This window comes from Pseudorca crassidens, chromosome 7 (assembly GCF_039906515.1).
Source record: "Pseudorca crassidens isolate mPseCra1 chromosome 7, mPseCra1.hap1, whole genome shotgun sequence".
Classification (NCBI taxonomy): Eukaryota; Metazoa; Chordata; class Mammalia; order Artiodactyla; family Delphinidae; genus Pseudorca; species Pseudorca crassidens.
In genome coordinates, this window is record NC_090302.1 from 17,884,477 (window position 1) to 17,905,569 (window position 21,093).

Below are 21,093 nucleotides of genomic sequence, written 5' to 3' on the forward strand. Positions count from 1 at the left end.
AGACCCTCGGCCAACGTTATTGTTTCATGATGGTACCATCACGTTGGATTGTCCTTAATCCCAAGTAGAGAGAAGATAGTTAACAGATGTCCTCCTCTTGTTTATACCAAGAATCTAAGCGAGGAGAGACTACAAGGCCCTCCATATCAGGCATGAAGAAGAACAAGAAATCAACAGTCGGGCGGCCTCATATCCTTTCATATCGTGTGGTATATGATACCTCATGTGCCTCTAAAATCATCCTGTTTTAGAACTGGAAAGGAACTTAGAGGCCATTTAGTCTGGCTCATTTACTTTATTTGTAAGTAATTTTTATTGATTTTTTTTTCTTGTTACAAAAGCAATACATGTTCCTTGTAGATAATTTTAAAACGAGAGATAAGCAAAAATAAGAGAGAAAAAAATACCCATTATCTAACTTTCCAGACAAAGCCACTGTTATTCATTTACTATATTTTATTCCTTCTTTTTCTAGATAGATAAATGTATAAAATGTCCACCAAAAATTATTCTGTAATAGTGTAACCTATCTTTTTAAACTTACTATGCCATGAATATCCTTTCAAATAACTTCGTATTTTTCCACAATATTATTTTAATGGCTATAAAATATTCCATTGCATCATTGAACTATAATTGATATTACTGTTTTGATATCATTGAACACTTAGTTGTTTTAAAATTCCTGCTAGTTTAAATAGTACCACAATGTTTATCCTCATAACTTAATCTTTGTGCACATCTATGTTATTTTATTTTTTCGGAAATCCTGACAGTGACTCTAGCACCTTCACTCTACAGAGGAGGAAACTAGAGTACAGAGATGGGAATTTAGTTCTCCAAAGCTATACAGCAAATTCTTCACAAAGCTAAGACTAGATCCCAAGATCCCAGATGTTCAGTTATTCTTTCTAGTCTTCATCTCGTCTTCTTTATGAGCCCTATTTCTAGTAAACTTCAGCAGCCCCCTAAAATCCAATGGCTAGACTGACTTTTAGAAATCATGGGGTTCGGGGCACTTTCTCTTCTATTGTCCCTTCCTATCTCATGACCTTCATCACTAATCAGTCATATTACCCTTTCCCCCTTAGCCAGACCAGTCTCCATCCATCTCAACATGACACTCCATGAATCCAGTACCAGTGCGTAAGAGTGACTGTATGACATGAGACCTATTTTATATCCTTAGTCCAACTCCTTCATTGTACAAGGAAGGAACCAGCAATTCCAAGGAGGCTTGCTTAAGGAGTTAAGAGGAAGTTAGTGGCAGTGACAAGGCCAGAATAGTTATTCTAGACAGAAAGCGCTGTCCTCCTGTTGCATTTTCATGCATTTTTATTACACAATAATTTACCTCATTTGAGCTTTGCTACAATCTTATCAAGGTAGGTATTAGTATCTCCACTTCACAGTTGAGAAAATTCAGGCATAAATTTAAAAACGAATCATCAGGAGTAGACACTGATCTGTGTCATTTTCATATCCTGTGCTTGTTCTGTCCATTAATCCTCTTAATAATGGTATCCAGACATTTGATGGGTTTGGACAATAGCAGGAATGTCTGCTCACCAAGGCCTGAGCTGGGGAGCTCATCTTTCTTTGTCTCCCTCCAGGAGAATTCCTGAGTTTTGCCGATGACTTACTCTCTGGCCTGGGTACATCTTGTGTAGCAGCTGGTCGAAGCCATGGAGAGGTCCCTGAAGTCAGTATCTACTCCGTCATCTTCAAGTGTCTGGAGCCCGACGGTCTCTACAAGTAAGACATACTTTGTGTGTGGGGAGCGTGAAGCAGACAGGACAATTGTAAGTCTGGGAGGCAAGGCACGAGTCATCTGTCCAGACCAGCCTAATGTTTTATAGGCCAGTCTGTATGTGCACCTTAATATGCTAAGGCTTAGAAGTGTCCATTGGAGAAGTATGGCCACAGTGAGTCACAGAATCATACAAGGTTAGTGATAAAGGGTCCAGGGAGGCCAGTAACTTAAAACCGTCCCTCCTACTGATGAAGAATCTGCAGCCCAAAGAGGGAAAGTGGCAAGTTAGCAAGGAAGGCTGTGACAGGAGTCCCTGCCTGGTGTTCTTTTCTCAATTCCGTGATATTTCCTCTGAAAAATGTTAGATTAGCATATCAGAAGTGTATACGTATATGTAGTATATATACATATAATTTTTTTTATTAGTAGATTCATCCAGTCCCTTAGTAATAGTGTCATCATCACGCTTTCACAGAGTAGATTAGAGTCATTGCATCCAAATTTCTGGAGATGCAAAGGAAGTCATTCTGAGACTCATCTGTTCATCTCAGAGGGAAAACGGAGTCATTTTTTCTCTGTTTCCCAACTCAGTGAGTGTTGCCACATTCGGATGCAACCATCATAAGCTATAACATACAGTTCTAGCAACCAGCTCTCTTCATTCTCTAATTATGAAACCATAGGCCGCCTCCCTTACTAATCTAGAAAGCTGCAGTTGTTGACAAGGTGGGCATTGTTTTTTTTTTTCTTTTTAACATCTTCGCTGAAGTATAATTGCTTTACAATGGTGTGTTAGTTTCTGCTGTATAACAAAGTGAATCAGCTATACATGTACATATATCCCCATATATCCTCCCTCTTGTGTCTCCGTCCCTCCCACCCTCCCTATCCCACCCCTAGGTGGACACAAAGCACTGAGCTGATCTCCCTGTGCTACGAGGCTGCTTCCCACTAGCTATCGATTTTACATTTGGTAGTGTGTATATGTCCATGCCACTCTCTCACTTCGTCCCAGCTTACCCTTCCCCCTCCCTGTGTCCTCAAGTCCATCTCTATGTCTGCGTCTTTATTCCTGTCCTGCCCCTGGGTTCTTCAGAACCATTTTTTTTTTTCGATTCCATATATATGTGTTAGCATACGGTATTTGTTTTTCTCTTTCTGACTTACTTCACTCTCTATGACAGACTCTAGGTCCATCTACCTCACTACAAAGAACTCAATTTTGTTTCTTTTTATGGCTGAGTAATATGCCATTGTATATATGTGCTACATCTTCTTTATCCATTCATCTGTTGATGGACACTTAGGTTGCTTCCATCTCCTGGCTATTGTAAATAGAGCTGCAGTGAACATTGTGGTACATGACTGTTTTTGAATTATGGTTTTCTCAGGGTATAAGGTAGGCATTGTTGACCAATTAATTATTCAACTCATTAATTTTTTTTCTTTTATTCATTGATTCATTCACTTATCCATCCATCTATCCAACCATTTATCCATCTCTCCATCCATCCATCCATCCATCCCATTCATCTGTTTATTCACTCTTATACTCCATCATTCATTCACTTGTTTATTCATCAATTCTTTCATTCATTCACATTTTTATTTACTCATTTGTAACTCATTTACTTATTCAGCAGACATTGTCTGAAGATTTCCTGTGTCTTGGTACTGTGCTAGAATGCAAGTATAAATGTGCCTAAGACAAAGTTTCCACCCTCAGGTAACTTAGAACTTAATGGTAGTATGGAAGACCACAGAATGTGGATTCAAATCTGGCTATGACATATTTAGTTGTGTAGCCTTAGATAAGTCGCTTTACCTCTGTGAGCCTCCGTAAAAGAGAAATAATAAAACCCAGGCTGCAGAGTTGCATGAGAATTAAACCAGGAGCAACCTAGCATAGTATCTAAGTATGTGCTTAGTAAATATTAGCCCCTTCACCATCTGCAAATCTCCCTCCCCTCCAAAACACATCCTATCCCCACTTCCTCTGGAAGACCATGACTTTTCTGAAGACCACGGGGCTCTTTTGAACATGTGACATATTGAGGCTCATTAGTAACACCCAGTGCGTTCACGTACCAAACTCAGGAATATCACCGTAAGATGGAAACCAGGGCTTCTGACTCTGGCTTTGCCACTGACTATCTATCTCATAGATGTTAGGGCCCAGGTTTTATTTCATTCAGAAGGGCAAACTCAGTTGGGGACGGTGAGAGCTGTAGGGATGAAATCCCAAAAGTACAACATGCTATCAGGTGTCTTCCAGTGGGACATGTGTGCAAACTTCACAGAGGCGATAGCATTTACCTCAGGCCTTCAGTAATGATTTGGTATTTAGATCTTGGGAGCGCGAGTCTGTAGCCTCTCAGTAAGCTCTGACACCAACCCCTTGGGCTTTAGGGTCACTGCATCTATGAAACACGAGTATGTGACTAGATTCTGGGCTGTATGATCCGCTCCAACCCTAAAGACTATGATCGTGTGCAGAAAACAGCATTTTTGCAAGACTGCTTATGGCTGGTTTCTGGATCTTCTGTCGCTCACTGAGGGCATAGACTGCACTGGAGGCGTACAGAGCTGGGTTCAGATCTCCACCCTGTGCTTTCTCAGCTTGGCACTGAGTGAGCTGCTCAACCTTCCAGCCTCCGCTTCCTCCTTCGTGAAGATGTAAGTAATACGGTGTCTGGCTCACTGGGACCCCAAGAGGTTTGATGAGCTCGTAATGCACAGAAGTTCTTCACTTTGTCACAAGCCCCCAGCAGGAGAGTGAGAAGTGTTAGCTGTTACCATCGTTGCTCTTGTTGCCCTTGCTGTAGTAATAATTAATTTCAACTCCCTCCGCCTCCATTCTCCAGCTGCTGGGAGAGACAGCATCTAGCAGAGAGGGACCGAGCCCTGGCAGGTGATTCCTATCTGCTGAGACACAAGTAGTAACCCTGTCTCTGGGTGACACTGTGGGGACTTGGCGTTAGCCAGGCTGGAAGCCTACAGGCCCATTATGTAGAAAGCAGTGAAATGTTTTATGGAACCCCGAAAGCAATTAACACTTAGAGCTGACAAATCAGCCGCCATCCTTTACACACACACACACACACACACACACACACACACACACACACAGACACACACACACACCCGGCCCCCATCTCCTTCCCACCTCGTGAAGCAGGAACATCCTTTCTTCTCCTGTCCTGGAAATGTGCTTGTCATGAGCCTGTCATCCCTAACTCTGAACACTTCTTTATTTTATTTTTGAAATCGATTTTATTAATGGCCCTGGGATCTGGGCGCTCTGACAAGGAGCCAGGGTGTTGTTTGGACTCGTCTCTTATCCCACTGGCGGCTCTCCTTCCCTGAAGTCTGACCGATTCGGTCTCAAGTTTTAAAATAGTTCCAGTGTCAGTTCTTGGGGGTTTTCATTTTCTGCTTGCTTGTTTCTTACCAAAATTAGTTTTCTTCTTCTTGGGCCAAAAAGGCCATGTGTGGCAGTGGAAAGAGCGCAGGCTTTGGAGACAAGCGGAGCTGGGTGCAAATCCTGATTCTGCTGAGTGGTCACGACCTGCCCTGGGTCAAGTCATTTTTTCACTGCTCTATGCAACAGTTTCTCCCACTGGGAAAGGGGGCTGATAATCTTTCCATTCTCGTAGAGTTATAGGGAAGAGCATTAAGTAAGAAACTCCACGAACAGGGTTTTTCAGATTGCATGGCATACGGGAGGTCTGCAGGAAATGTTGGTTACTTTTGCTTCTTCCTGTTTCATTCTCCTTGACTCAGTTGATGGTTTTCAGTGTCTCTTTTTTCCAAGGACAATCCCAGAAGAGCTATTCTCTATGAGGCAGGTTGGGGTCCCACTAGCCCTGAAAAGAATGAGTACCCGGGATCATTTGGGGAGAAATAGGATGAAAAGAGAGCATGGTCCAGACCCCTGAGTTTTAATTAAGCACAGCTTGGCACCAAACCTTCCATCCATGCTGCCAGAAGGTGTGATGGAAGGATTCAGGTGACACAGGCATGGAGGCGCACTCTCTCAGGCAGGAAGTCTGGGTTCACATCCCACTACTGCCACTTCTGACTCTGGGACCTTGGGCAGAATGTTCACATCCTCTCCTTGTTTCACAAGTTCAGGATCTTCAAAATGAAGATGCATTAGATCCACCCGAGCTTGAGAGTTCTGGGAATGCATACTTCTGCCGTGGGACTTTTTTCTCATTCTCTCTCTTCTCCTCCGGGGCTCTTGCTCTTACAACTTCACCTTTGTTTTACCCTACCATACCTCTCTGCATCTCTGTCCGTCTCCCCTTTCCTTTTTTTTTTTTGCGGTACGCGGGCCTCTCACTGTTGCGGCCTCTCCCGTTGCGGAGCACAGGCTCTGGACGCGCAGGCTCAGCGGCCATGGCTCACGAGCCCAGCCGCTCCGCAGCATGTGGGATCTTCCCGGACCAGGGCACGAACCCGTGTCCCCTGCATCGGCAGGCGGACTCTCAACCACTGCGCCACCAGGGAAGCCCTCCCCTTTCCTTTTATTCCCTCTCTCGTGTGAGTACTCTCTGCATAGCTCACTGTCTTTGTCTGTCTGCCATTCTCCAATCATTCCTTTTTTGCCTTTCTATCTGTTAATCTCTGAATTTCTGTTTCTCTGTCCTGTTTCTTATTTGAGTTTTGGTTCCTCCTTCTCTCTCTCTGAATCAGGCCCCTCTTTATCCCCACTCCCTCTCTGCACCCCACCTAGGAAGGCAAATTGCTTCTGCAGCCCCTCTATCCATGTAATTTTACACAGCACCGCAGAGTTGAGACCAATTGGAGGAGTGAGAGTCAAGGCTGATTCTCTCGTCCTAAGCTCACCCTGGTGTAACAAAACAGAAACATCAGCACTTGGGCCTGTTTAAATTGAATGTCCTTGTTTGTTTCATTTGTTTTACTTTTGAATGAAAATAAACAAAGAGCAGCAGAGGGAGAGGGTCCCCAGACGTTCTGACAGTGTGACCAGCTCTTGCGCCTTTGGGTTGCTGGAGTCCGAGGGTAACCCCGAGCAGGAATCTCCACTCAAGGTGGGAGGGTCCGCCCAGGCTGGGCACTCGCCATCCCTGCCCTTGCCTGGCTGGAGGCCTAGACACCCTTTTTGTCGCCACTCCCCAATTTCCTATTGTCCAAGGTAATTAGCCTCTGTCTTGTCTTGGCTGCCTTGCTTTCTCTGATCGTGGATGACTGCCAAAGTGTCCTGCGCAAACACACAGCAGCAGCCAGGCCTAATTCCTGGGGTGGGAGCTCATTCCCACACATGCAGAGGCTTGCTCCAGGCCTGCCCTCACCTCCTTGGCCTCAGCTCTGTGAAAGGAATGCCAAGGGAGCCTGCGTCCTGCAACCACGTGCCAACATCCACGGTGGGACCAGAGGCTCAGGGGAAATGTTCCTTCTTATCAGGGGTGGCTGGAGTTGGAGGAGAGGAGTAAAAGGAAAACCAGGGCCCTGGAGGAGGGAAGAGCCTGAGGTCAGGAGTCAGACAGCAGTTCCCACGCTTGTTCCAAGCGAGACCTGGGCCCAGTTCCTCCTGCTACTCGGGCCTTGATGTTCTCATCTGTGAAATGGAAAAGTTAAACTCAGTGAGTTCTGTGACTTGCACGCTGAGGTAGAGATGGAGACTCCAGACCGGTGTCCTGATTCTCAGTGTCCCCAGTACTTCCTGGATACCAGGAGTGTAATGATGATAATAGTTTATTGAGCACTCACTATGTGTCAGGAACAGTGCTTTAAGGATGTTACACATGCTCTCTCATTTCATCCTCGCCATAACCCTGTGGAACTGGTATCATCATCATCATCATGTTTCATTTCACAGAGGGAAAAACTGAGACTTAAAGAAGTAAACATTTTGCCCAAAGTCACATGATAAAAAGAGATAGAGCTGAGAGTCATACCCAAGCTGACCCACCCTTCCCTTCCCCCACATGCTGTCCCTGCCCGTGTCCACTCACACATGGGGAGTTGTCAGAAGTACCTGGTAAGAATAGTGGAAGAGGGCCTTCTAACTGCAAGCAAATGTTTGCAATGGAAAGAACTTTGGGGACAAGAAGACCCTGATCCTCAGGAAAGGTACTTCACACCTCATCTTTCTCATCTGTAAAATGGAGCTTATTAATTCATCCATGAAATGGAGATAATTAATTATACCTCCCCAAGTTTTTGCAAAGATTAAACTCGATAGTATATGAGAAAGTGCTTTGAATTTGTCCTAAGATTGTGTGAACGTGAAACGTTATGATCACTCTGTCAAAAAAAGCAGCCAAGGGACGGGCAATAGATATTTTGAATCCACATCCCTTCCCACACCCCACCACAATATACATATTTTTAAGTTAGGCCTTTGAAATCAGACAGAGGTGAGTTTTTACCTTGGCTCCAATACCTGCACTGTGTGGCCTTGGGCAAATTTCTTAATCTCTCTGAGTTTCAATTTTGTCATCTTTAAAATGGAATCATGACAGGACCTATTTCATAGGATTGTGAGGATTCGATGAACTGAAACATGTAAAGAGCACAAGAGAGTGTCTAGCTCATTGTCAGTACTTAATAAATGATGAGAGGGGGAAGGATAACCACTGTTATTACTCTTTGTGATTATATACTTTACCTAAGCTTCGTGCCTGGGGTTGCCACTGTTGGCCACTGTGTTCTCAGCATTCCAGTGGGGAGAGCAAGTTAATCCTTCATCTGGCACTGATTCCTTTATTCATCACTCCCTAGGCACACTTGCTAGAATGTATTAGAATGTACCTTCCATAAGGTCTTTGCTTCTACTGTTCTTTCCCCAGGATAGCCTTCTCCTGGCTCTTCCCATGATCAGTACCTTACTCTCCTTCAGGTCTAGGATTAAATGTCATTTCCTTAGAAAGCCCTTCTTTGACCACATTATCTACAACAGATAACACCTGCTATACACACAGACGCATAAAGCCATGGCACTTACTAAAGCTGTAGTGATTCAGTATCTAATTTATTGGTTTGTTGTCTGTCTTTTCACACCAGACCGTCAGCTGCATAGAGCAGGGTCTATGTCGGCCTTTGTCATCCTGTATTCCTGGTGCCTAGAACAGTGTCTGATGCCAGTAAAGAATCCAGTAAATCGTTGCTGAATGATTTGAACAAATTTCGAAGTCAATGCAGAAATCTGGAGATACTGACTTCTCCCCTTCACTCACTCACCATCTCTAACTCACTTTCTCACCAAATATTCAGGAGACAGCCACTGTGTGTCCGGCTGTGGTCTGGTACCATATCTCTACATCTATCTCTAGGTTTCTATGTCTCTGTATCTATCTATCTACCTATCTATCCATCTATCTACCTATCTTAAATCTTACCTAATTTAATCCTGAAAACAACTCTCTAAGGCAGTGACTGTTATTCTTGTCCAACAGATTAGGCTGTAAAGGCACAGAGAGGTTAGATAAGTTGACCAGAGCCTCAAGGCTCGTAAATGGAGAAGATACAATTTGAATTCAGCCAATTTATTTCCAGAGCTTGAACTTGAAATTACCACACTAGTTTATGAGAAGAATTGGACATGTCGAAGTAGCAAGGTTCAGGAGTGGAAGCTGTTTAAAGGGATCTTTTGTGCAGAGATCCATACTCAGATGAGCTGGAAACACTATGGAAAACAGATTTTGAGTCCTGACACCAAAAGCTACACGACTCCCACTGAACTCCAGACTTCTCCCTGCCTCTGCAACCCTGGTGATGCCACGTAAACAGTTGAGCCCTGAGTCTGCACAAGGACCCCTGCTCTTCCTAGGAATGTACTCCCAATGCCATTCTTGAGATGCCCAGTATCTCCAGCTCTCATCTGCTGGGTTGTTTCCCAACATCCCCAGGCTGCCATGTGTTTCTGCAAACAAGTCCAGGCTCCCTGCCCCAAAATACGATTCCAAAAGCCCAGGGGGCTTGACACCTTGGATGGAGCATTGCTGGGCCCCCCATCACCTCCAGGAACCCCCCCACCCCCTGCCCGGGCACATCCAGGGCAGCACATCGAAGAAGCAGCCAGGGCCACCGCCATGGATACTATAATTACATATTAGATGGAATCCCAAAGTTTCCTTTTATTTACATTCCTACCCTACCCTCTTCATTTCCTCTCTTTGTGCCAAGAATCAGCACAGAATTTACTGGAAAAAGCATGAAAGTCATCAGGAGCCCTTCAGGTCTGGCGTTTATGAATGCTTGCCCAGATGAAGGGAGGCGAGAGACTGGAGGGTCATCCTGCGTCTGGCCCTAAGCAGCTATGAAGCCTTGGACAAGGAGTTTCCATTTTGGAGGCCTGCGTTTCTCCCTTTGTAGAAGAGGGATCGAATGGGGCCAACCCAAAGAATGTTTCATGAATTCAGGTGAATTCGGAGGCTGTGTATCTCAGGAGGTAATGGAGGCAAGGATTTGGACTCCAAGCCCTGGCGATCAGAGAGGGAAGGGTTGGAGTCCGGGCGGAAGAGTTTCATTCAGCTTAAGGCTCCATGCTTCTTCCCTCTTCCAGCTTCAGTGACCCTGTCTATGCAGTGGGCCTCTTGAGCCAAGTCCCAGCGTGACCGGGCCAGCTTCTCAGGGGACTTTCAGCTCCTGGGAGGAAGGAGATATGCACAGAGGAAGCCTTCCATGCTGACCGGGGCCTGGGCTGTAGCCTCTGAGAGCTGAGGCTGAGGCCCAAGGTTGATCCAGGACACAGAAGGGAAAGAAGCCAGGACGGGCCTGACAATTCCTGCCTTGCTCTTTACTGGCTTTTTCTCCCCACTGTGAAACTCTCTCAGTCCTTTTTTTCTCTTCAACCCTCTCTCCCTCCCTTCCTTCCTTCCTCTTCTCCGCCCCCCCCCCTTCCTCTCTCCCTGAGTCCTCTCCTGTTTTTCTAACATCTCTCCTCTCCCCCGACCCCCGCCGCCCCTTTTTGTCCATTTCTGGTTGTTTCTGACTCCTCTTTCCCTCTCTTTCTTCCCGTCCCATCCTTGCTCTCTCTCTGCTCCGGGCAGGGATGCTGCCTCTCTCTCAGCACTCTGACTTCTCGTCTGTCTGTCTGTCTCAGTCTTTGTGTCGGTGTCTCCTTCTCTTATACTCGCTCTCTCTGTATCTGTACATCCTGCCTCTTTCTCCTTTTCTTAGCACTCCTTAGTCTCTCTTGCTTGGTCCCATGATCTCTCTTCTTCCATGTTCCTGTGCGTTATCTACCCGCTCCACCCCTCCTACCACAGCCTAGGAACAAAGGTCTGGACCTATTATATGACACTGGGGTGAACAGCCAGTTGGGTGTGGCCAAGGGTCCCAGAACTCAGCAGGGGCCGGGCGCCTCTGATGTCCCATAACCCAGATGGAATGTGAACTTTCTCTGGCTGTGGTGCCCTGTCCTATTGGTCAGGGGGTGGGGTGAGGGGGGGCAGCCTAGCTACTCAAGACTCAATTCCATCTAGCGTCAGGTCACACTAACCTCTCCAAAGTGTTCAGTTGGGGCCCCAGAGAGGGAAAGAGCTGTCCTCAAGCCAGAAGCAAATACAGCCGTGAGTCCCAAGCCAAGAGAGACTCGTAGAGGAAAAATAACGCTGTTTTTCAGCCGACAGACAGCGAGGCTCCTAAAACCTGCTGGGGACTCTCAGGCAGGCTGTTCTTTCCTCAAGCTGCATCAGGATTTCATCCAGGAATGGGACGCCAGCCAGGCTTCTAGAGGGACAGGGCACAGGCTGCTTGTGCAAACTCGTGGAGGGTGGAGAGATGGGACCTGAGGCCGTGCTGGGGAACTAGGCCTTGAATGCCAGGCATAGGAGCTGAACTTGGTCCTGCAGGCAGTGGGGAACCAAGAAAAGCTGTTGAGCAGGCCCAGGCTGTATTTACACCTGTGTTTTTGGTGACAACCCTCACTGGGGTGTGGAGAACAGGCTGCGTTGAGTTGAGAGACAGTGAGGCCATTTGGTGCAAGTAAAGGCGAGGTCCTCACACATTGGGGATCCAGTGAGTGGTGCCCTGCGTAGGGCATGTGCTGGGTAGAAGTGGAGCAGCATGGGCTCAGCTCAGTTCTGGAAACATCTGGAAACAGCTTTTCCTCTTCTTAACAACTGGTGTCTGTGCTGAGCACTCAGGAAAAGGACATATATGTTGGGTATCCACAATGTGCCTTATACTAAGCTAGTCACCTGGGATTCAGAACTAACCAAGCCAAACAGTCTCTGCCCTCATGGAGCTCAGAGTCATGGTGGGGAGGCAGAGGAGACTAGCTCGATGATGCTTCACGTCATGCTCTGATGGGAAAGACTGGGGGCTGTGGAAATATCAAGGAAGGCTCGCTAACCCAGACGAGTCTAGTGCAGGGCCATTTTGCAGACCTGCTGTGAAGTCTTCCTGCAGAAGTAAGAGGAGGTGTTGCCCTGGGTTGAATAGCATCCCCCCAGAATTCATGACTACCTGAAACCTCAGAATGTGACCTTACTTGGAAATAGAGTCTTTGAAAATGTAATGAACTAAGGATCAAGATGAGATTTCACTGTAACTAGGTTGGTTCCTAAGTCCAATATAATATAGTGGCTGGTGTCACTCTAAGAGGAAAAGACACACAGAAGAAGGCCACGTGAAGATAAAGGTGGGGATTAGAGTTATGTTACCACAAGTCAAAGAACACCTGGGGCCCTCAGAAGCCAGAAAAGGCAAGGAAGGATCCTTCCCAAGAGCCCCCAGGGGGAGCCTGGCCCTGCCGACACCTTGATTTCAGACTCCTGGCCTCCAGAACTGTGAGATAATATGTTTCTGTTGTTTTAAGCCACTATGTCTGTGGTAATATGTTATGGCAGCTACAGGAAACTAATACAGGGGTTTCAGGCAGAGGATAGATTATGAGAAACCTGGAAACTGAGAGACAGCATGATGAGGCAGAGAGTAGATCTGGAGTTAGGAGGGCAAGGGGAGGTAAGAGAGCTGGGGCTACTGAGCAGGTGAGGGCCTCGCCAGCCGTGTTGGAGCCCCAAGGGCAGCATGGCAAAGATTCAGTGGAGGATGGTATGAACAAGCCTCACGGCTGCAAGGAGAGTTGGCTTGCAAGGGGAAGACTAAACATCTAAACAACGTCCAGAGGAGAGGAAGCAGGTCAGCAGGGGCCCTAGAAATGATGCCCCTGGACAACATTTCAGGGTCCTGGACGGTTTGTTCAAGTGAAGAGAGGACCCGGGAGGATGGCCCACCGTCTTCAGCCCTCTGTAGAGCCACACAGGTATCAGAGGCACAGATGTGCTCACTCTGACCCTGGGGAACAGGATGAGGTGAATGGCTGCGAGGAAGGCAAATTTCAGGTCACTGTCAAGAAACGTTCCAGGGCTGGCCTTCGGTGGGCTGGTAATCTCGGGGGGGGGGGGGTAAGCCCCATGCTTGGGGAGCAGGAAGCTGAGGGAGAGGGAACAAACCCTCGGCAGGGCTTTATAAGGAGGAACTGGCAAGTGACATGAATGGGTCAGTGTGACCAGATGCTCGATAACAGGGAGCAGTGGGGACAGTGGTAAACTAGAAATGGAGCAGAGAATCCTTAGCTCCAGCTAACCATTACTATGTGAGAACGTCAGCCATAAACCTCGGCTTAAATGAAATCTCTTAATTAGTACTTGCTGGAAACCAATTTAATACTGGTCATATAAACCAATTTTGTAGGTCACAATTAGCTTGCAGGTTATTAATTTAAAATCTCTAAGTTAACTCTCTCAGTATATAGATAAGGGAGCCGAGGCCCAGAGAGACCCATAGGCTTCACAGTGAAAGCAGAACCAGGATTAGCACACAGGGGTCCTGACACTCAATCCACGGCTCTTGCCAGCAGGCCTTGACTCCCTACCTTTTACCTCGGGGGTGCTTTGGTAGGGGGAAAGCACAGGGACATCTCAGCGTGGAGAGGAATTCCCAGGATGGGGTCACAAGCCACACTCGGCTCTGCCCAGCTATACTGCCCATCAACCAGGGGCCTTGGGCAAAGAGCTTCCTCTTTCTGAACCTCAGTTTCTTCCTCATCACAATGAGAAGACTGGATGGCAAAGTCCCTTCCTTCTCTGACCTTTTAGGACTCTAGGAACTCCTGAAATAGGAATGGACCCACACTCAAAGCCAGGCCTCTCCCTGCTCCCATTATCTTGGCTGTGGGTCCAACACCACATGCTGAGGGCCTCCCCCCGCCACCCACCCACTTCTAAACTCCCACCTCCATCTGTGAAGGAGGATGTTGCTATGAGTAGCCTTGAGGTCATCACTGGAAAGGTGTTAACAGACTACAGGAGATCACCATGAATGATGTGCAGAAACTCAGAGGCAAGACAGAATCCAGATTTCTGGCATTTTTCCTTTTGCTTTATTCTCCTTTCCCCCAAGGACAGATTCCCCCATGTACCAACAACCCCATTCTGCTTTCACATTTGAATCACAGCACAGTAGAGCTGGAGGACTCAGACATCATGGACCTGATCCTTCTCTCTTTATAGAAGAAACTGAAGTTCAGGGAGGGCAAGGGCCTGCCCTTGGTCACTCAGAGAACCAACATCAGAGCTGGGCTGGACCAGGGCTCTAGATTCCACTATAGACCAGCTGCTGCTCTCTGGTCCTAGACCCGAGCACACACGCCCCCCCTATCATCTTGGGCATCTGAGAGGCTAAGAGTCTAGGATTTTAAGTTAGACTGTCCTAGTGTCAATTCAAATCTCAGTCACTTTCTGGCTGTACAACATACTTATTTTCCTGGGTCTCAATTTCCACATCTGTAAGGTGAGCGTATTGGTACTCCCTACATTAGAGTTTTGCTGTGATACAAATATAGAGTAGTTAACACATGCAAAGCTCCCAGGCATAGCAGGCCCAGCACACAGTAGGTGCTTAATATCAAGTACATACAAGACATTTCTTTAGTAGGACTTCATCAGGGATGACCATGAAAGAGAATCATGATTGGCTAATTGTCCTGCCCTCTGTGAGGTTGCTTACATATCTCTGTTCTCTCTGAGCATCTTCCAGGAGCCCTCTGGACATGATGAGGCAATTTTGGTATCATTTTGCCCAAACATTTGACATAACAAGAGATGCCTTCTCTCTTTTTTTTTTTTTTTTTTCCTTCTACTGTTCCTTGAGCCCATCCCTAATGTAGTTCTCACAATCATAGAGAAATAAGATTGTCAGCAATCCAAGAGTAGAACAGGTTTTAGAAACCACGTTTAAGAGTCTGTGAATCCCTAACATATGGCCTGGGATTTAGTAGGTACTCAATTTAGAAAACACCAAAGGTCAGGAAGAGGTATAGCGGGTTGAATGGATGGAGTCAGGCCTTCCTGTAAACATCTGCAGCTATTAGCCAAGGACATACAGAGCAACGCCACGACCACTACCTACCGATCACTATTGTCATCAGCCATTTATCAAGCTCTTACTACCTCTACGCAACGTGCCAAGGTCTTTATGTCCACTAGCTCTCTGAACCTTCACAATATGGTACTTTCTAAGGTAGGTACTCTAATATCCCCACTTTATGTGTAAGGAAGCTAAGACAGAAGGACTAAATGACTCGTTCAAGGTCACTTAATTAGTAGATGGCAGAACCATGAGTCTAACACAAGATATCTGGCTCCAGAGTCCACACGTCGATATTCCTTCGCATTTCTCTCACAGACAGTGGTGCAGCTGAAATTTGAAAATTTATGGCTTAGACCGAAGGAGTTTTGCCCAGTGTTGGGAACAAACTTGTAAGGAGCTAATCATCCTGGGATAGAGGGTGATTTGCCTCATAATAAAGCATGGGCGTTCTGAGGAGGCTGTGGTCTCTAATAGTCAGTGTACCTTGGGGGCCTGCAAGACCGGATAGCATTGAGCTGGGTCTGGAAGAGCGGATAGCATTGACCATTTAGATTTAGGGCCATTATTGCATCACCAGCAGAGGGAACAGCTAAAATAAAGACAAGGAGGTGGGGAATTAAAGGGGCACATAAGAGAACAGCAGAAAGTTCAGGATAGTTGAGATACATAGTATAAAATCTTGGAGAGGCAGGCCTTACAGGGCCTTGTTAATGCAGACGAAAGAACCATTGATTCGTTTTGAGTAGCAGTGAGGAGGCCACGTTTGGGTTTTAGAACGATATCTGTGGAGTGTGGGTTAGAGCAGGGAGAGTTAGGGGCCGTGGTAAGAGATACTGAATCTAGAATTAGGATGGCAGCAGGGGGGGATGAGAGGAGTAAGTGGATGAAGGGAGTCCTAGGATGTGAGACTGTCGTGTTCACAGTTTTCTTTGGGAATCTATCAAATGACATAAGCCTCACTGAGAAGACTTGGCACAGGATTTGAAAATGTAAAATCTGGGTTCAAATCCTGACTCTACCATTTTGTAGTTGGGTAGCCTACGAAGAAATGCCTAAGTTTTGAGACCAAGCCTTTACCTGCATCCAAAAGGTGGTAATAATATATTCGACTTCAAAATGTGCATGTGGGATTGAAAATATATGTATTCTATATGTCAGATTTGGGCACCTAGTAGGCCCTTTATTCCTATCAATTTCCTCCCATTCTTTCCATCTGCTTTAGTCCTCTTGTGGTGAGCATTCATATTCATTCTCTCTCTCACTCCACCCGCTTACTGCCCAACTTCCCTCTCACTGTCCCTCTTTCCCCAGGATGCCAAAAATGAAATAACATTCTTTGCATGTTTGTTCTAAAGCTCCTGGCCGCCTTCCCGCAGACCCCTGGCTGGGTCAGGACTCATTTGCATTAGCATGTGTGAGGCCAGCATGAAGGGGAGGGAGAGGCCCTGTTTTCAGGGATTTTCATCAGGCGCCCCTGCCAGAAAAAAGAGAAGTTACTATTTCTTTCTGGGAAACATTCACAGACTCAAACAGGCAAGGAAGGCCCAGGGAGCTGCCTCACTTGTGGAGAGGTTGATGGGTGGGTGAACTGCCTGCCTGACTCCCAAAACTGTATCCAGCTCCTCTCACCCTTATGACAGGCCTGCCCCCAGAAGTCTCTCCTTCAACATGTATAGTATAGTAACTGAAGACCATAAATAGATCTTCCTTAATCCTATCCATGGCCTGTAACAGGGAGAGGAGAGGGAGAGAGAGCACATAGGGGCAAGGAAGACACTCAGAAGCTACAGGATAAATAAACAACAATTTTGCTGGCTTCTAGAGAGGGATATTAAATCCACAGAAGCATCTTTAAAAAAAAGCAGTGGTAATCCCTGGAGTTTTTTGTTTGTTCTTGCCATAATCCTGTTAATTTTTAAAATAATACGATGTCATGGAGTTATACTTTCTCCCAGGACTCCCAGTAACCTTGTCCAAATCCAGACAACCAATGGCCAGCCAAAGGAAGTCCTTTGGAGTTGTCTCAGGAGTGCCATTGGCACCATGACATGTGCTGACTCTAGAGGCGAGGATTATACCATTTATAGAGAAGCAAATTGAGTTCCTGGTATTTTATTAGACAGCCTCCCATTATTTCCCATTATTTTTCTCAGTTCCTAGCCTCATTATGTCTTGTTCAGGCAAGACTTTTGCCTCCTCCTTCATAATACTATCCATATAAATACTTCAATGGAAAAATGAACAAATCAATGATACACATGGTCATTACTTAGAGTGCCTTCAATATGTCAGGCACTGTTCTAAATGCTTTACACAAATTAACTTATCCAATCCTCTCAATAATCCAATGAGGCCAGTATTTTGTTATTCCCATTCTTAGAGATGAGGAAACCAAAGCCCAGAAAAGTTAAGAAATTTGCTAAAGTCATGCACTAGTCAGTAGCACAGCCAGGATTTAAATTCAGTCAGGTTGGCTCCAGAGCCCAAGTTCCTAACCATTAACTAACCCAGCCTCCCCAGAAGTCACATTAGCATTTAATGAGCCGGTGCACACCAGATCTTGCGCTCTCACCCATCACAGGGCCTGGGTACGTGCTACACCTCTTATTCAGTTCTCAGCCTAAATGTTGCTTCCTCAGAATGGCATCCCAAGAACCTGTAATCTCAGCTAGGTTCCCTATCCCTTTCCTTTATTGCAATTATTAAACTTTGCAATGACATGCATTCATGTGTGTTAACGTCTGTCCCGTACTAGACTTGGCAGTCTATGGAGGTAAAGACGGTGTCTGTTTTGTTTGTCTCCATATACTCAAATGCACACATGCAGAAGGCACTCAGTAAATGGTTATTGGATAGAAAATTGAATACATGTAATATTACATTTAATCATAGCTATAATCTTAAGAGACAGACTTTTTTCCCCTCACTTTAGAGATAAAGAAATAAAGGCTCACAGAGGTTCGATAAATTGGGCAAAGTCACTGAGAGTAAATGGCAGAACCAGTATTTGAAAGCAGGTCTTTTCTGACCTCAGAGCCCATGCTCTGAACCTCTGCACTGTATTCCCTTCTGTGAAGCCGTATAAGGGACACATAGAGGAATGAGACATAGTGTCAGCCCTAAAGAGCTCCCTGTTCTACTGGGAGGAGCCTACCATACCACAAGCCAATTAAAACTGGTGAAGTGGTTCTACAACATCATGCAAATGATGACCTATGGAAAAAAGATGGAGGACAAGGAAGTTTTTGACAGCCAGGAATGACCTCCTGTAGCCTTTCTTAGACGATGTACACTTACTCTCTATGGGCACATTCAAATGTAGCATCCTCCCTATCTGCACTGGTGTTCATTCATTCCATTTGTTTCAGAGTATCTGCTTCTCTGTGGGGCTGTGTACTATATCCTGAAGACCCAGAGATGAACACAATCGTCCCTGCCACCTTAGAGCTCCCGATAAAATGTGGCCCATGGTATGAGAGCTCAGAGGGGAGAGTGCCTCCTATTCCAGTGAAAGTTGGCCAGAAAGAGTGACATTTTAGTTGAGTGTTAAAGGATGAACAGGATCAGTAAGGTGAAGATAGAAGGGACAATGGTTTTCCGGGGAGAGGAAATCATATGTACAAAGTTACTGAAGAACAAAGCAACTTAGCAATTTACAAACCCTACTCAAGTCACCATGAGGCAATGGGGCAAATCTGGGTGATGAAGTTGAAGAGGTTGATAAGACTCAAATCCTAAAGGGACGTTATCTCCAGGCTAAGGAGTATAGACTTTATCTTGAGGGGAAGGGGAACCGTTAAGGGTTTTAAGCTGCTCAGAAGACATTGTCAGATTTGCATTTTAGGAAGAGCACTCTGGCTAATATACTGGCAGTAGGGGGGAGGTGGGAAAGAACTGTTGGAAACGAATAAGGAAGCTGTTCCCAAGGCCTGGGGGAGAAGCAGTGAGGTCTGGTATAGACCAGAATTGGAAGAAAGAAGGGTGGTTGAAATCTGCAGTCTCTGATGAACAGGATGAGAGAGGGTGAGTAGTGGGCCAGAAACAACTCATCAGCGTGCACCAGTTTATCCTGCCTGAGGCTTATTGGTAAGGACTCAACTTCAGCCCTTGCTTTCTGGGCTAGCCCAAGATGGAAAGCATTTTCTTTCTTTCTTTCTTTTCTTTTTTTTTTCTTTTTAGAAAGCATTTTCTAAGCACCTACTATGAACTATGACTGTCCTCTGGAAGATAAAAAATAAGCAAGCTAAGTAAGCCTATGTGAGTTGGCAACAGTCCCCATTATTCTATGTCTGATTTTTAAGAGTACTTGACTCTCGTCTGCTTCTGAAACAGCAAGAAATGATTTAGAGGTGCCATTACCATGTGAGAGGCTGATGGGGTTAAAAGGAGAATGAGATATGGTTTCTTTCCCTCAGAGAGCTCACATGCCAGGGGGATGACAGCAAGTAAAGGATAGATGAAGACAGTGCTTCCACGGTTTCATGTCCTAGGTAGTAAGACTAAGACACTCAGAGGAAAAAGCAATTAGTCCCATCTGAAGAGGTGTGGGTCTTTCCCAGAGCCTGCAAAAGTGGTTCTGAGCCCAGTAGAGAGAGATCTGACCAAAGTCGCATGACCAGGCAGTGATAGAGCTTTTATTTGCTGGTCACTGAGCTGAGCTGCGGAGCCGAGCACAGGGACAGTCCTCCTTCTGGGACAAGAATCCACTACAGTCCTATTAACGATGAGGGCTGTCTCCCCAGCCGCTGCTTAAGCATGTAGAAATGCATCAGATATTATGTTAAGTGTGTGATTAAACAGCATTAGCATGTTTAATCTTCACAATAACTTTCTAAAAGATATTTCAGAACAGTATGTAAGACTCTGAACCCTTGGATACAAGTAACAGAAACTCAAATCAAAATTGCTTATGAAAAAATGGAATTTATCCACTTATATCAACTGGGAAGTTCAACAGGTGTGCTGGCTGCAGCCCCAGAGACATCCAGGAGTTCAGGTGATGTGATATGGACTTTGTAGCTCTGCCCCAACTTTCCTGTGTGTTGGCTGCATTCTGAGGTGGGTTTTCCTTCTGGGAGGACAGAGATGGAGGTGGCAGACCCCACTTAGGTGCAGCAACAAAACTGACAAACGAGGAGAGTCCCTGGAGAATGGCCTGGTGTGAATGTGAAGCAGGGTGCTGTAGAGAACTGCCTAGAAGCCCCAGCCTCACATCCAGGCTTCAGAAAACATTTGCTGAGCCAATGACATCAGGGCTCATTGTTGGAGAGCATAGTGACATGAAGGTACGTAGGCTGGCCGAGAAGCTGGAGATCAGAAGTGTCTTGGTACTGTCTTAGTCCTTGGACCAATCCAAACCTCAGAGATTTTTCTGCAAGACAGAACAGTTTTGTCTTCAAAGTCAAGGTGAATGCAGCAGCCCTCACCCAGCAGTTGATTAAGTGCCAACTCTATCACTCTGCCACTCTGTGTCTGTCCTTGATTGAAAAGCCCCCTCCTCACCCTCCCGGAAAACATCAAATTCTCTGAACGTAAAACGCAGGCAATAAACCCTGCTTTGTCTTGCTTTCAAGGTTATTTGTGTAATAAGCTTTGCAAAGTGTAAATTGATAGGTGTCAGGAATGCATTCATTTGTTCGCTTTAATCATGAAAATGAAAATAAAATGCAGAGAGTATGGAGACAGGACAATAAGCCCCCATGTGCCCACCATGCAGGATTAATACATGTCAGGACTCTGTCACATTTGCTTCAGAGCTCTTTTCTCCTGAAATAAATTAAAATTAAAGATAAACTTGAAGATTATTTTGCCTCCTCGTCACCAGTCTTACTCTGTCCCCTCCTTCCCTGCTAAGCTGTAACCACCGTCCTAAATTTGTATCAGTCTAGTCCAAAGAACAGAGTGAGTTTATGTTTGTTTATTTGTTTGCTTCTTCTTTCGCGTTTTACTTTCCACCATCATTCCTAGTCTCATATGTTAGCAAATTAAAACTG

The 21,093-nt window shown here is 45.7% G+C and overlaps 1 protein-coding gene across 6 annotated transcripts in view; it reads left to right on the plus strand.

The window, feature by feature from the left end:
- Positions 1-21,093, plus strand: part of ASTN2 (astrotactin 2) — a 911,537-nt gene that overhangs the window by 855,637 nt on the left and 34,807 nt on the right. For all 6 annotated transcript variants that reach the window (XM_067743527.1, XM_067743524.1, XM_067743522.1 and 3 more), the window contains one exon: positions 1,614-1,755. In XM_067743527.1, coding sequence (XP_067599628.1) covers positions 1,614-1,755 — 142 coding nt within the window. The remainder of the gene's footprint in view (positions 1-1,613; positions 1,756-21,093) is intronic.